General features: G+C 38.5%; 1 protein-coding gene across 1 annotated transcript in view; it reads left to right on the top strand.

Moving 5' to 3' along the window:
• Positions 1–12,850, top strand: part of sf3a3 (splicing factor 3a, subunit 3) — a 35,878-nt gene extending 23,028 nt beyond the window's left edge. The window contains exons 13-17 of the mRNA XM_072548490.1: positions 1,447–1,611; positions 3,080–3,190; positions 6,967–7,057; positions 9,089–9,144; positions 12,281–12,850. Coding sequence (XP_072404591.1) covers positions 1,447–1,611; positions 3,080–3,190; positions 6,967–7,057; positions 9,089–9,144; positions 12,281–12,358 — 501 coding nt within the window. The 3' untranslated portion in view covers positions 12,359–12,850. The remainder of the gene's footprint in view (positions 1–1,446; positions 1,612–3,079; positions 3,191–6,966; positions 7,058–9,088; positions 9,145–12,280) is intronic.
• Positions 12,851–15,107: the final 2,257 nt, after the last annotated feature.

Below are 15,107 nucleotides of genomic sequence, written 5' to 3' on the forward strand. Positions count from 1 at the left end.
CCCAAAGAACCTTATCTCCATCCTTAAGATTGGTGACTAGACTGAACATTATAGTTGTAGCTCAACTAGAGCTGCTTAAAGATTCAGCTAACTGCTTTATTATTTGTGCCTTACTTATGAAACCTCAGATTTCGTACTTTGCTAATTACTTTCATAATGCCCTGCCACCTTCAAGGATCTGCATCTTTGGATCCCCAGGGCCCCCTCTCTACAGACACCTTGGAACTATGTCGAGAGTGTGGTGCTGGAAAAGCACAGCAGGTCAGGCAGCATCCAAGGGGCAGCAAAATCGACGTTTCGGGCAAAAGCCCTTCATCCTGTTCCTCGGATGCTGCCTGACCTGCTGTGCTTTTCTAGCACCACACTCTCGACTCTAATCTCCAGCATCTGCAGTCCTCGTTTTCACCGTGAAACTATATCCCTAGCCAGTGTTTTATCTAAGTAGTCACCATCGATTGTACACTGACATATATGTGTTGTAAACCTGTGCTTTTAGTCCTCCTTTGTCAGCTTCTTATGTGGGGCTAGTTCCCTCTCTAATACTATCTAATACCCTTATTATTTATGTGCTTTATTCGTCTTTGCTACTTCACTATACTGGTGTTCATCTCCCTGCTGATTTAATCTAAACGCTCCTGACCACCAGTGAACCTCTCTGTAAGGATATTTGGTTCCAGTCCTGTGAAGGTGCGACCTATCTGTTGTCTGTATTTGAGAGATCAGCAAAGCTAATCTTTAAGAAGAAGAATTTTAAATCCCAGAAGTGCAGCTATCAAAATGTTATTGTCTGGCTGTCAGTAGTCTTCACTGCCCTCTGTGTACATTCTTAAGAGTAACCTGTTTTCAAGAGGATTGTGTAAGACTTCTTAATCATTTATTGCAAAGAAATTTTTAAAATTTTGTGTGAAATTATAGATCCCATCAAACTTACAGAAAATGTATTCACTGACTCAAAGTTTAAATAGATTTATCTATATCAAAAGAGTGTGTTTGTTTTTGAACACTTTATATTACAGTGCAAAAATTTGGAGAAATCTTGGCAGTGGTAAAATGGTACTTCAGTATTTTGATGTGAAGGCAAATGGGTAAATATTTCTGTCGTTCTTTAGAAGAACAAGGTTTTTGATTCTTTTGCAGTGAAAATAAACAAGTGATGTACTTATTATGAGCATGCAATTTGTTACATGGAGTTATCTCCCATTGTCAAAAAAAAGTCGCATAAAGATTCCATATCTGTCTGCAAACTTTCTGTTGTTTAGAATGCTGCCAAAAAAAATCAGTCCATTGCTAATGATGATTATAGAATCTGTACAATCAAAAACTAGTTCCCTATTCTCAGCATTGTGAATTGTGCCCTAATTGGTTTTGTATTTATTTTGATGCAGTCATGTACTTGTGGTCCTTTTGATTGTTGATTTACTTTTTTTTTAAAAATCTGCTCGACAGGAACAGAGACAGCTAACCCGAGAAAATGTACAACGCAAGCAAGCTCGGACTGGTGAAGAACGAGAGGAGGAGGAAGAGGAGCATGTCAGTGAGAGTGAAAGTGAAGATGAGGAAAATGAAATAATCTACAATCCCAAGAATTTGCCATTGGGTTGGGATGGCAAGGTGAGCTTAAAGGAAAACGGTCAATGATCACGCTTGATGATTAAATATTAAACCAATAGAATGTTGTAGGAGCTGAATTTTAATTTTGACTTCGGAGGTTCTAGTGAATCCCATTTTAATCTGTATACCTAGTTCTGCTGTCCTTTTATCTCTCCATATATGCTCATGGTTGCAATCAAAACATGTTTATGAAATTTGATTAAATAATGGCGCTTAGTTAAATCTATATCTCAAAAAGTTAGGAATTACTTAGTGGAAAGAGGGAGTAAATCACTGTAAAAATGTCGAACCATAGTATATTTTCTATTTCATAATAGGACCTGATAATTGATCAATGAGGAGTGTTCCTCCTCACCCTTGAAATTCAGTACTGCGCAGAGCAAAGTAAGTGTACTCTAAGTACAGTAAGCCCTTGAGTAGTCAATCATCTTCGAAGGTAGGATCCAAAAAAGGAAAGTAAATTTATGCTTTTTTTCAAGGAAACAGGGGCTAAAGACCAGGTATTGCATTCCTGAAGATGAACACTGAAGTCTGATCCAGAATGCCTGGCACGGATTCCTAGTATTAGGAACTTGGGAACAGGAGTAGGCCATTCAGCCTTCAAACCTGTTCTGCTATTTAATGGGATTGTGGCTGATCTGTGGTCTAACCCCATCTACCTGCCTTTGTCCCATATCCCTTAATACCTTTGAATAAAAAATTAATTATCTCAGATTTAGAATTAACAACTGATCTGACATCCACTGCCATTTGTGGAAATTAGTTCCAAACATCTTCCCCTCTTTATATATAAAAGTGCTTCCTAACATCTCGCCTGAATGGTCTGGCCCTAATTCTCACACTATGTCCTGTAGTTCTAGAAACTCTAACCAATGGAAATAATTTATCTTATCTACTGTCTTTTCCTGTTGTTATCTTGAAGACTGCGATCAGATCATGCCTTAACCATCAAAATTCTAGAGCTAACAGGCCTAATTTTTATAGTCTAGCCTCATAACCTAAGCCCTGAAGTCCAGGTATCTTTCTTGTAAAACTATATAGTACTCCTCCAGGCCAGTATATCTTTCCCAAGATGTGGTGTCCAGGTTTTCTCTCTGTACTCCAAGTGGGGTCTCCCAGGATTTTCTATAATTCTACAACTTTGTGTTCAAGTCCTTTAGAAATAAAGTTCCTTAAAAGTCACATGTAACCCTTTCTTCTCAATATTGTAGTTTGAAAGCTCAAAAGTTTTGTCATGACATTGTGGCATATCTAATACAATTAAATATCAAAAGCTATGTGTTTAGTATGACATGTTGATATTTCAATATGCTTTAGAAATTATTTGCCACTTGTAGGATTCAGCAACCAGCAATGTTACAGACCACCAGCAGATGGCAGAGCTAATGAATTTATAATTCAATATGTATTATTTTGCATTGTATTTTTATCATTTTGGTTTGTTGTGACTCTATACTTTCCGTTTCAGCCCATTCCATATTGGTTGTACAAGCTGCATGGTTTGAACATCAACTATAATTGTGAAATCTGTGGAAATTATACATACAGAGGACCCAAAGCATTCCAGCGCCATTTTGCTGTAAGAATAATGAACTTAACATGGAAACTATTGACCTCTGAAGGTTTTCTTTAAACTGGTTATATTTTCCCTCTCCTGTGCTGTACACTAACTCCCGAACAAGGGACTAACTATTATGTTTTTTAATTCTATTTTTCATTGGCTTCTGGTGAAATACCAAGGTTTCTTGGACCACTCCCATGCAGACCTCTTCCCCTGACACTTTGGGAAACTTCTGCTTGTTGTGCCTTGAATGGGGATTTGCATATCTGGGATCTTAATGGTTTTATTCTGAAGGTGACAGTCTATCTGAATTGTAATTTTCCTTATAGCCTTTTCTTAAACAAGGTTCCAGTTAGAGCTAAGAGGCCAAGGAGAAAACAAATTGCTTCTAGACTCTCTGCATGTGCTCTAAACTCTGTGGGAGTGACTTTAGTCCCCACTTTCTGTAGCAACGTGGCATAAATTGGCAGCACCAGGGTCCCAGGTTCAATTCCCACCTCTGGCAACTGTCTGTGTGGAGTTGCATGTTCTCCCCGTGTCTGTGTGGGTTTCCTCTGGGTGCTTCGGTTTCCTCCCACAATCCAAAGATGTGCAGGTCAGGTGATTTGGCCAGGCTAAATTGCCCATAGTGTTCGGTGCATTAGTCAGAGGAAAATGGGTCTGGGTGGGTTACTCTTCAGACAGTCAGTGTGGACTGGTTGGAGGAAAGGGCCTGTTTCCACACTGTAGGGAATCTAATCTAAAATCAATCATATGGAGGTTGCAATTAATTTAGTCATGAGTATGTTTTGTCACGAGCTCAGAGAACGTAGACCCATGGGAAGGTGCCTTGTCTCTGCTTTGCAGTTATGTGGAGCTCCATCAGTCTACTTTTGATAGTCAGTAAAGTAAGGATATGTGTCAACAACAATTTTATTCAGCAGCACCAGCTTAGCAAATAATCTGCTCGCTGATGCTTAGTTTGGGTTCTGCCTGGGCCACTCAGCTCCTGATCTCAATAGTTTAACCCAAATTTGGACAAAAGAGCTAAATTTCAGAAGTGAGGGGAGAGTGACTACCCTTGATATATTAGCCGCATTTGACTCTTCCTGTTCGTTAACCTATCCAGAGACCTTTTAAATGTTGTAATTGTACCAGCCTCCACCACTTCCTCTCACAACTCATGCATCACCGTCTGCACAAAGGAATTGGAGGGGATGGGAGCAACGGGGTCTGGTCTGGTCTGGTCTGGTCTAGTTGGAGTCATACCTAGCACAAAGGAAGATAGTTGTAGTTATTTGAGCTCAATTATCTCAACCCCAGTACATCTCTGCAAATGTTAGTGTGTTACAAATCTAACCCCATTATTCAATATTGAAGAGAGAGAAAGAGAGACAAACAAAATTACCGATCAGTTATCTTAACATAATTGGAAGGAGAATGCTAAGGCTTATTACAAAAGACTTGATAACACAGCACTTAGAAAGCCTTAAAGGGATTAGACAAAGTCAACACAGGTTTATGAACAGAAAATCATACTTAACTTATGCACTGGAGCTGTAACTAGTGGAATAGATAAGCAGAGAACCAGTGGATGTTTATTTGGATTTCTTAAGGTAGCACATAAGAGGCTAGGAGGCAAACCTAAAGTACACAAGGTTGGGGGTTATATACTAGTATGAATTGAAAATTGGTTACAGACCTGAAGCAGAGTGAGAATGAACCAGTCTTTTGCTGGGTAGCAGGCAGTGGCTTGTGGTGTCCTGGAGAGATCAGTGCTTGGGCCCCATCTATTCACAGAATCTGTAAATAATTTGAAGTAAGATACCGGAATTGGAGTGGTGTGGGCAAAGTCAGAAGACACCATTTTTATAGTCCAACAGGTTTATTTAAAATCACAAGCTTTTGGAGCGCTTCACTTTCATCAGGTAAAGTTACAAAAACACCTAACAAAGGAGCAGCCCTTGAAAGCTTGTAATTTTAAATAAATCTGTTGGACTATAATCTGGTGTCATGTGACTTCTGACTTAATAAATAATTTGGATGAGGGAATCAAATGCAATATTTCCAGATCTATTGATGGCAGAAAACTAGGTGGGATTGTAACTTGAAGCAGGCACAAGGAGGCTTTGGGGTGATTTTTCAGTACCACTGATATTGATATGATTGAATAAATTGTAATGCACTTTTAAAACCGAACTGCTAACCAAATCACCAAATGGGGTGATTTTGCAGTGTGTAGGCAACAATGGTCAATGAAGTGTCATGTGGATAAATGTAAAGTTTTATACTTTGTTGTGAAAATCCAAAAGGCGGAGTATTATTTGAACAGTGACGTATTAGGAAAGATGGATGTACAAAAGGATCTCAATATCCTTGTACACCAGTCAATGAAAGTGAACAGGCAGGTATAGTAAACAATTTGGAAGGCAAAACGTCTGATTTCACTGCAAGAGGATTGAGTTCAGAAGTAGGGATGTTTTATTGCAGTTATACAAGGCCTTGGTATTATATGCAGTTTTAGTCTGATATAATTATCAGAGTGCTGCAAAGTTGATTTTGGCTGACACTGGGAATTAGTTTTAATATTAAAGGCATCAAGGACATATGGAGAGAAATGGAATAAGGGTTTAAATTAGAGGATTGGTCAAAATCCTATTGAATGACAGAGTAGGCTCGAAGGGACAAATGGTGTTCTTAAAGCAGTATCGTAGGCCCAGCCATCTTCAGCTGCTTCATCAATGACTTTCCCTCCATCCCAAGGTCACTGATGATTGCACAATTGTCAGTATCATTTACAACTCCTGAGATACTGAAGAAACCTGTTTCCAAATGCAGCAAGACCTGGACAATATCTATCTCTTGGGTTGACATTTGTGCCATATATTATCAAGTAATGATAATCTCGAACAAAGGGGATTCTAACCATCCTCAACATTCAATGTGATTACCATCACTTAATCTCCCATTGCATCCAGGGAACCACCAATGGCCAAAGACTGAACTGCGCTCACTTTATATTGACTGTGGCCACAAGATGCTAGGAATCCTGCAGTGAGTAACACACCACCTGATGCCCCAAAATCTGTCCACCATTTACACAGTGCAAGTAAGGAGTTCATCGAATACTCAATACTTGCCTGAATGATTGCAAGTCCAATAACAGTCAGGAATTTTTACACTATTCAGGATAAAGCAGCCCACTTAACTGGCACCAGATCCATAACAGCAATGCACAGTAGCAGCAGTGTGTACATCTACAATATGCACCACAAAGAAAAATCACCACAGCTCCTTAGACAGTACCTTTCAAACCCATGAATATAACAAGTTAGAATGACAAGGGTGGCAGATACATGGAAACACGCCAAGCTGCTCACCATCCTGATGGGAACAGCCTCCCTAATGGCATTGTGTCTACCTCCAGCACAGGTACAAAGCAGTTCAAAACGGGAGCTCGCTACCATTTCTCAAGGCAATTTAGGATGGACAACAAATGCTGGCCCGGCAGGCAATGTCTATATTTCAATGAATGATTTCTTAAAAAAGAGATTAAGAAATCTTGGCTGCAAGGATCACAAAGACATGGGATTACTGTACCTTTACAATGATGCATTATCACAGTCTGATTTTTAATATCAGTACCACTGATATTGATATGATTGAATAAATTGTAATGCACTTTTAAAACCGAACTGCTAACCAAATCACAGCCAGCTGCTATTCAGTTAATGGCATGATGTAGATAGTTTTAGGTTTGCTCAAGTTTCCTCAATTACTTACCAAATATGTGAATTTTCTTGTACAATTTCTAGGAATGGCGCCATGCCCATGGCATGAGGTGTCTTGGAATCCCTAACACGGCACATTTTGCAAATGTCACCCAAATTGAGGACGCTGTATCCTGTAAGTATTCTTCTATCAAATACTGGTTTTAAAAAAAAATCGCAGGTGAACCTTCACTAGTTTAAAGTATTTCCTAGAACAATTATTAATCATTTATCACTGCTTACACTGGTTGTATTAATCCTGAATAGCCACCAATATCAGACAAATCATACTGAGTCTTTGTCTTTACCAGAGGCTGTGATTACAGAGGCATTGCTTCAAATGAGTGGAATTTTTTTGTGATTTTTGCAATTCGGTACTTTGCCTAAAATTAATAGACCTTTTAAATTGAAATATGTTAACAATTGTACAGAGTTATTACTTTCTGTAGCCTTTTATAGTTTTACCATCCAACATCCATAACGGTCAGATAATTTTTAGCAAGAATGCAGCTGCTATACCCAAAGCATATTTAAAACCATGGGAATACTGGAAATATGCATCAGATCCATCAGCATCTAGAATGAAAAGGCAAGTTAATGATTCACGCTGCTTATTGGTACATCTGTCCATTTGTTCTGTGGATTATTGATTTTCCAATATTGCAAATATTTCCAAGTATCACAACTTATAAAACAAGTTTCAGAAAGAAATGGAACATTGGTCCTTTATAATCATTACAGGTTATTGAAAAGATGCTTTATATTTGTCTAAGCCAATAGTTAACAGCAAAGTTTCTTTTACAGACAGCCTTTTTAATTTTCTACTTTTCAACAATCCAAGAAGGAAACAAGTGACAAGCAGCTTCTTAGAACTTGCATTAGAAAATATAAGAGCAATGTAGTATTTCAGAAATGTACTCTGGGTACTAATCTACTATCTAATTATTTTTCTACCTTAAATCCTAAACTCCTGAAAATAAATAATTGAGAAATTGGAAGATATGCTACACGTGAATTATATGTTTTAAAAATTGTCAAATAATTTAGTTTCATTCCTTCAACAAAGTTCACTTGTGGTCCTTCTTTCTAATCCTTTTTGCTCTGCAATTTTGTGTTCTTGCATGCAGATTATTGACAAACAAGAGTTCACATTCCTTTCTAATTAACACACAGTCTCAGAAATCACTAAATTGTAGTAGCAACAATTGAAATGGTCGTCTTAGATTTGTCAATTTGGGACACTGCATCTCACCAAAGTAAACCCTGTTTTGAAATGCTGCTGCACAGTCATAAGACTTTCCTCTTCACTGCACTTCTTTTTAAACACTCATTTCACCAGGGCCTTGCATTCCCTGCTGGGGTTAGCATTGTGTGAGATGGGTACTGAGCTGCTTGAAACTGGGAAGTTGTTGGTTAAATCCATACTGTGATTTAACAGGTCATAACAATTGAGATGGAAGTTTGTTTAATCTGTCTGTTATGTGGAATTTTTGGAATTTTAATTTTAAAATTATATTCCATCTTTCTAAATTCTTTTTCATTAAATTTGCTGATTAAATTGTCTTTTTCAAAACAAAAGCTAACCCTCCCTTTCCTATCCCTTGTATTCTAATCCTAATTGCGACTTAATATTTTGATTCTTCACCATTCACCCAGAATGGCAAATGCATTCAAGAAATAAATGGTAGAATTTCTTTTCTCGTTTTTGTCCTCAAATCATTGACTGGCTGTTTTTGATGTTCTTAAAATCCAGCTTCTCCATTTTTGTCTATTTGTTATTTCTGGTACCTAATCAGTCGCAGAGTACAAAACGCATAAATTCCACTGTGAAAATGCATGATGAGGGCAGCCATTTTGAAAGCTAGTCAGAGGAACAGACTTGAAAAACACTAGATTCATTTGTTCATTTTTGGTGGATATGAAGTTTTCTGCTGAAACAATAACACTGCTAATTTTATTTGCTTGTCAGTGATTAATTTGAATCATTGTGCTACCTGTTCCCATTCCATATTTAATTTAACATTTAAGTCCAACAACAAGTTGCATGCATTTGAACAAGCTTTGACTTCAGACAGTTTAGTATTTTTTTGTGACTGGTTGAGCAGAAATACTTCATGCTACTGTTCTATTTGGACAGGAACAATAATAAATTTCTTTTTCCAATTAGTGTGGGCGAAACTGAAGCACTCGAAGGCCGCAGAGAGATGGCAACCCGACACAGAGGTAATTTTATGTAAATGAGCTGTTTGAGGGGCAAATGAAGCATATTACTTACTGAGTCTACTTGCTGCTAGTTCTGCTTTCAAAGTGGTTGAGGATGGCCCAGCACTGAGTTATGTAATGATGCAAGCAGGAGAACTCAACTGAAAACAGTAGAAATTTATGATGTACACTCAGTCCCCATTATCCACGAGTAAGAGGCCATGGACTTCCTCTGATAACCAATGTAGATACCACAAAGGCCTTCTCCAATGTACCCAATACATCTCCAAATAACCTATGTATGCCCCATAATGTTTAAATACCTAAAAGGAATATGCTACTTTTTTAAAAAATTAGCGTGGAAATGCACATTTAGTAAGAGTAACTGAGAAAGTTAAAAACAATTGTAGTATGGCATGCTCAAAATGATTGTGACATTGGCAGCAAGACAGGTGAATCTGGTGAGGAGGGTGAAGTTACAGATATTTAACAAATAACAGCTGTTTGACCTAGGAGTTGGAGGCTAAGAACAAGATAGCAGTGGGGAAGAGGCATTGGGTTTGTATTCTTCTGGCTTTGTGGCTGGTTTGGCTTTTGTAACAAATATCGTTAAGGGGAGCTGTGATGCCTTTTTTTTCCTTTTAATTCTTATTGAGCACATTGTATAATTTAGTTAAAATTATGTGTATGACTTTACTCATGCAGAGGAATACATCTATATGTACTCCAGCTCTTTTGGAGACATTTTAAATCATTTTGGTGCGATGCAAAGCCTCTGGGGGAAAACAATGAGGTTGGTTCTGGGGCTAATTTGCAAGGGCACAGATCCACAGGTAGCAAATCGACAGATAGCAGGCCGCTATATCTAATCAGCATCAAAAAATACATGATCGTTACTTACATTATTGGACATTATATAACACGGATCAAAATCCAGACATGGAGGGAATTAGAACAGAAATGATAACTGCTGTTACAATGAAACAGTAAGTGGGTTTAATACCCAATAATCAGATTTTGAAGTACAAATGTCTTGGAGGGCATTGGAAAGGTTAAAGGTGAAGCTGGGGAAGGTGAGCTGCTTATTCAAATAAATTGTCTTTGTTTAGGCAAGTTGGTCGCAATGTTTGAATGTTCCACTAAAGAATTCAGGTTATATTTATCCTTCAATAAAACATCATGCCTACAGTTTGATAACTAGCTTGTAATAGAAAGGCCAGTTACTTTTACATAATTCTAGGTATTTTTGAATCAACCTTTTGAGATTACATTATACAGTTTCTGGGCAGGGAGACTTGAAAGAAGCAGGGACACTACCACTGTACAACAAGGGTCTTTTTATACAATTATGAAAATTCCCAGTTCTCAATATTTCCTCAACAATATTCAGAATTGTCACAATATCGTGCAACATGTACAGTACAATGCCTGTTTTAGTTTGAAAGTTTCTTGTTGCCAATGGTTGGCTGCTTTCACTGCAATCAGTGTCAGCCTATTCCAGCTATCTTTACTAATTAGGAAACTGTAGGCACTTTCATAATTTCCTGGCAATGTAATTTCTGAGTAGTAGCCAGTCTGAGAAATCATCTGTTCACAAAACCCACTTATTCAAAAAATGTCGCTTCCTCCCACCCTGTTGTGTTATGAATGCAGCTGCAGTACATTCAGCTGTTTGTTCTTACTTAGCTTACCAGCTTGTTTTTGAATCTAGTTCACCATTTATGTTTGGTATTTGTTACAGGAAGCATTTCCTACTTTGATGCTCATTCACCTTCTAATTTAACATGAGTGTTTGTGATTTAGAGCACTCCCCTGTTAAATGGCCTAAGCTATTTGAAACACTGAGTCAGTTGATTTTATTCAGATCTGCTGATGTACACTTTATTGATCTTTGGTAGTTGAATTGATCCTCACTAATCTTTATGACTCAAAGCTTCTGCAAATTTTACTAAACTTGCTCATTGACAGTCTGCCAACTCAGTGGCTCACAGTGCCAGGCCCGTGGGTTTGATTTCAGCCTTGGGTGACCATCTGTTCCGCAGGGTGCTCTGGTTTCCTCCCACTGAGGTGTGCAGATTAGGTGCTTTGGCCATGCTAAATTACCCCGTACTCTGAGGATTGGCAGGTCATGTGGATTAGCCAAGGAGAATTTGTGTTGGGGGGTTGGGGCACTTGGGTGTGGGTATGGGTGGATGTTCTTCGGAAGGTTGGTGCAGACTTGATGGGCTGAAATGTCTCTTTCTGCACTGTATGGATTCTATGATGCAGTCTTTGAAAACTGATGGAAAAAGTTGGCATTTCTAGCTTCTTAACTAAACCACAAACTGCTTTCTTTCTGCACATGTTTGTGCCTGTCACCATATTCATTCAGCATTCGCTTGGGCTTTGGGAAATTGGAGTTGACCAGCTTTGTGTAACAGGGCAACCATCTGCTTAGTGAGTCGATAGTGTTTTTGTACCATCTGCACTATAGTCCATATCCTGTTTCTCAATGTGGCAAAACATTTTTTTAATATTTGAATGTAAAATATAGTGAAGTCAAAAGTAGTTTTAAAAGCTTTGCTTTTAATATGGTTCCTTTTGATGTCCTTGGAATGTCCCCAAATGCTGCACAGTCAAGGTGGCACTTTTCACATATGACTATGGATATATTACAGACAAGCAAAGCAAGTGATTTGCAAGCACTTGTAAAGAGCAGTTAGGTGGATGGCTAGTTAATCTGACTGTGATGCTTGAAACTTGGTTTGCCCAGACACCAGGAGAGTTTCTCTTGCTCTCTCACATTGAGCTGAGATATCTCTTGCATAAATCTGACACCTTGGTTTAACGTATTGCCCAAACAATGACTCCTCTTAAAGTGAGCTCCAGAGAAGTGCTAGTATTTGGCTATGTGATCAAGTAATGGATTGAGAATGGAAGTTGACTTTTGATACTGGTTAGTGCTACCAACTGAGTTGAATTCTGTGACTGAGATGGTAAGTATGGTCATTCTTTTGTGGTCCAAATTCATATTGCGCTGTACTTGCTTTTAAGTATTATACAAAGTTTCTGAAATGTGGAATTTAACTTGCAATCTCAATAAACGTTTTGAGAATAAAAGCAGAATGCTTTCAGTAAGACAGTGTTTTAAACGTTTATTTGTATCCTTAAATTACAGGAAGAATATGAAGACTCAAGTGGAAATGTAGTTAACAAGAAAACATATGAAGATTTGAAACGACAAGGGTTGCTCTAAAATGTAACTTTCAGAACTTTGAAGACATGAAACAAAGATGCTTTGTCTAGATTCTCTTCTCCCCCTCACTAATTCAAGGACTGTATCTTGTGTTGTCCATAGTTTTTATCAAACTCAAAAGGCTATAAAAGAAAAAATGTGATGCCTGACATCAAATCTGATGGAAATATTTAGCTTTGCAAAAGTGGTACATTTTGTAACTTCTTGTGGATTTTGCTTTATGTCTGTAAAAACAAGTATGGAAGAAGAATTTCTATTCTGACCAGGAAACTAGAAACTCTTGATGGTAGTAAAGATCTCTTGTTAGTGGACTTGCTAAGTTTTAAGATTAGGCTTAAATTTGATGAACAATATAATGTATAGTAAGCAGTGTACTTTGTTTAAAAACAAGTTCTTCATCCTATACTTTTATTGTCACCTTTCCACAAATCTGTTTCTGACATTTTCTTCACAATTTAATAAAGAAACGTTGTGACTTTTTTATTATCCTCAGATCTGATTTTAAACTTGTTCTGTTTGCAACATATTTGTGGAAGCATTTAACTGGGTACAGAATTTAATGGCAATACAACGGTGAATGGGTGTTCTGTTAGGGTGTAAATACAGAATACAGCAATTTACAGAAAGGGCATGCCATTGTTGTAAATTGCTGGCCAGTTTGCATTCCTCTAGGGTGATAGCATCATAACTTCCCGCTGCACCAAAGCTATTCAGCCTGTCAGACCCACGCTAACTCCACTCTCTTGCCCTTTTTCCATAAACTTGCAGTTTTCCTTCCCCCTTAAGTGCAAATCTGACTCCTTATGTAAAGCCACAGTCGAACCTTCCGAAAACAACCTTTTAGAAGGTGCATTCTGGATACTAACCACTTGGCGCAATTAAAAAAAAGTTCTCCTCCAGTCACCATTTGGTTATGTTGCCAAAACTCTGCATTGAGGTTTTCAATCCTTTTGCCATTGAAAGTAATTCTCTCCATATACTTTGTCAAGAACCCTCAAGACTTTCAACTCACCAGATTTTCTGTCATTGGCCACGCTAAATTGCCCATAGTGTTAAGTAAGGGGTAAATGTAGGGGTATGGGTGGGTTGCGCTTCGGCGGGGCGGAGTGGACTTGTTGGGCCGAAGGGCCTGTTTCCACACTGTAAGTAATCTAATCTAATCTAGCCTCATGAAAATGGGAACTTGTCATCAGCTTCACCATGAATTTGAAGAAATTGTTACATTTGTACTATTAACTTGCCACCTAACGTCAGGGTTGATGCATGGCAACCCAAGGACCCTCAAAGGATGGCAATTCATTCCTGAAGTGCCACTTAAATGTTTCAACCCCGAAAATAATGAAAGAGCAAGTATTGGCCACGTAGCGGCTTAAACCTGTGTGATTAATTCAGATATTGGTTCTTCATCTACCTCAACAATGTTTTCCTACACTATCCCCATCTACCTTGATGTTATTAATATCTAGAAATCTGTCAATTATTTGAACATTCTTAATAGCTGAGACTTCACTCGATGGAATTCCACTGATTCACTGACCTGAATGAAGAAATTCCTCCTCAACTCTGCCCTTAATGTCTTCCCCTTTCTTCGATGCTGTGCCTTGTTCCAAATTCTTCCACGCCTCAAAAACCTGCCAACCAGGAGCAACAGTTTTTCTGCATTTAACCTGTTTAGCGCTTTAAGAATGTTTGTAAGTTTCAGTGGGCTGAATTTTACAATATTTTGGCTGTGTCAACTTTGCTAAATTTCACGAAGGTTTCTCTCCATAAAGCCTAGCAAGATTTCTCACTCTGTTGACCCAAACTCACCTCATTACCTCCCACTCCCCATGGTACCCTTTTTGTTCAATGATAGCCTGATTGTGTCACTTGTCTTCGCCATAAGAACTTGTCACTCACCAGATATCTTGGAACTGACTGCCTAGAGTTACTGTGCATGGTTTGTGACCTTTTCTCTAAATGTGGCAGGCAGGAGGAAATTGATGCCCTGCTGTGAAAATGGGGTCCTGGAGGTTTTGGTTGATGGAATCATGCAGAGGAAGGGTGACTTCTTTTCCCCTGGTGCTGGATGAGGAGGCCATGCCTTTTTTACCTGGTAGCATCTTCAGAGGTCGCTATTAGCATTAATGTGGTCCCCATGGTCTGGAGGAAGTCAGTTACCATATGTGCTCTGGCAGAATAGGTTCTACCACCTGCTACATCACAATCCTTGTACTTCTGCTCCTGCACCTACCTACCACGAAGGCTTATGCTCTACTGCTCTCACTATTGCCTGTAACATCTCACTGCTCTCTTCCATTCTACTGCCCCCATACCCCCAAACCACCTGCACCAGCTCTTATAGCAGCATTTCCCAGTAATGTCTTTGCTGTTGCATGCACCTCTGAAGTCCATGCATGACAGTAGATTCTCAATGCAGAAGTCATTCATCATCACATCTAACGTGCAGAGCTTCCCTACAATTATATTATAAATGTGTTTGGATGAGGAAGTGGAGCCAGCCTCACAGACAATGGATAGTAGTTCACCAAAAGGTTCATTACAAATAATACATCCTGCCAAAGCAACTTCATGTATCAGAATATGGAAAATGCAACCACAAATGGTAAATAGATATTTTACACGGCCAAGATTTCATAAAAATGTGTAGTTCTGTAAACATGTCAGTAGGAAAACCTCAACATGTAATTAAACCAGCACTTTTGATACTCTCATCAGTTTTTAAAGAACCAGTCAAGTGTTAGAAGAT

Source organism: Chiloscyllium punctatum, chromosome 27, assembly GCF_047496795.1.
Source record: "Chiloscyllium punctatum isolate Juve2018m chromosome 27, sChiPun1.3, whole genome shotgun sequence".
NCBI classification, from domain to species: domain Eukaryota; kingdom Metazoa; phylum Chordata; class Chondrichthyes; order Orectolobiformes; family Hemiscylliidae; genus Chiloscyllium; species Chiloscyllium punctatum.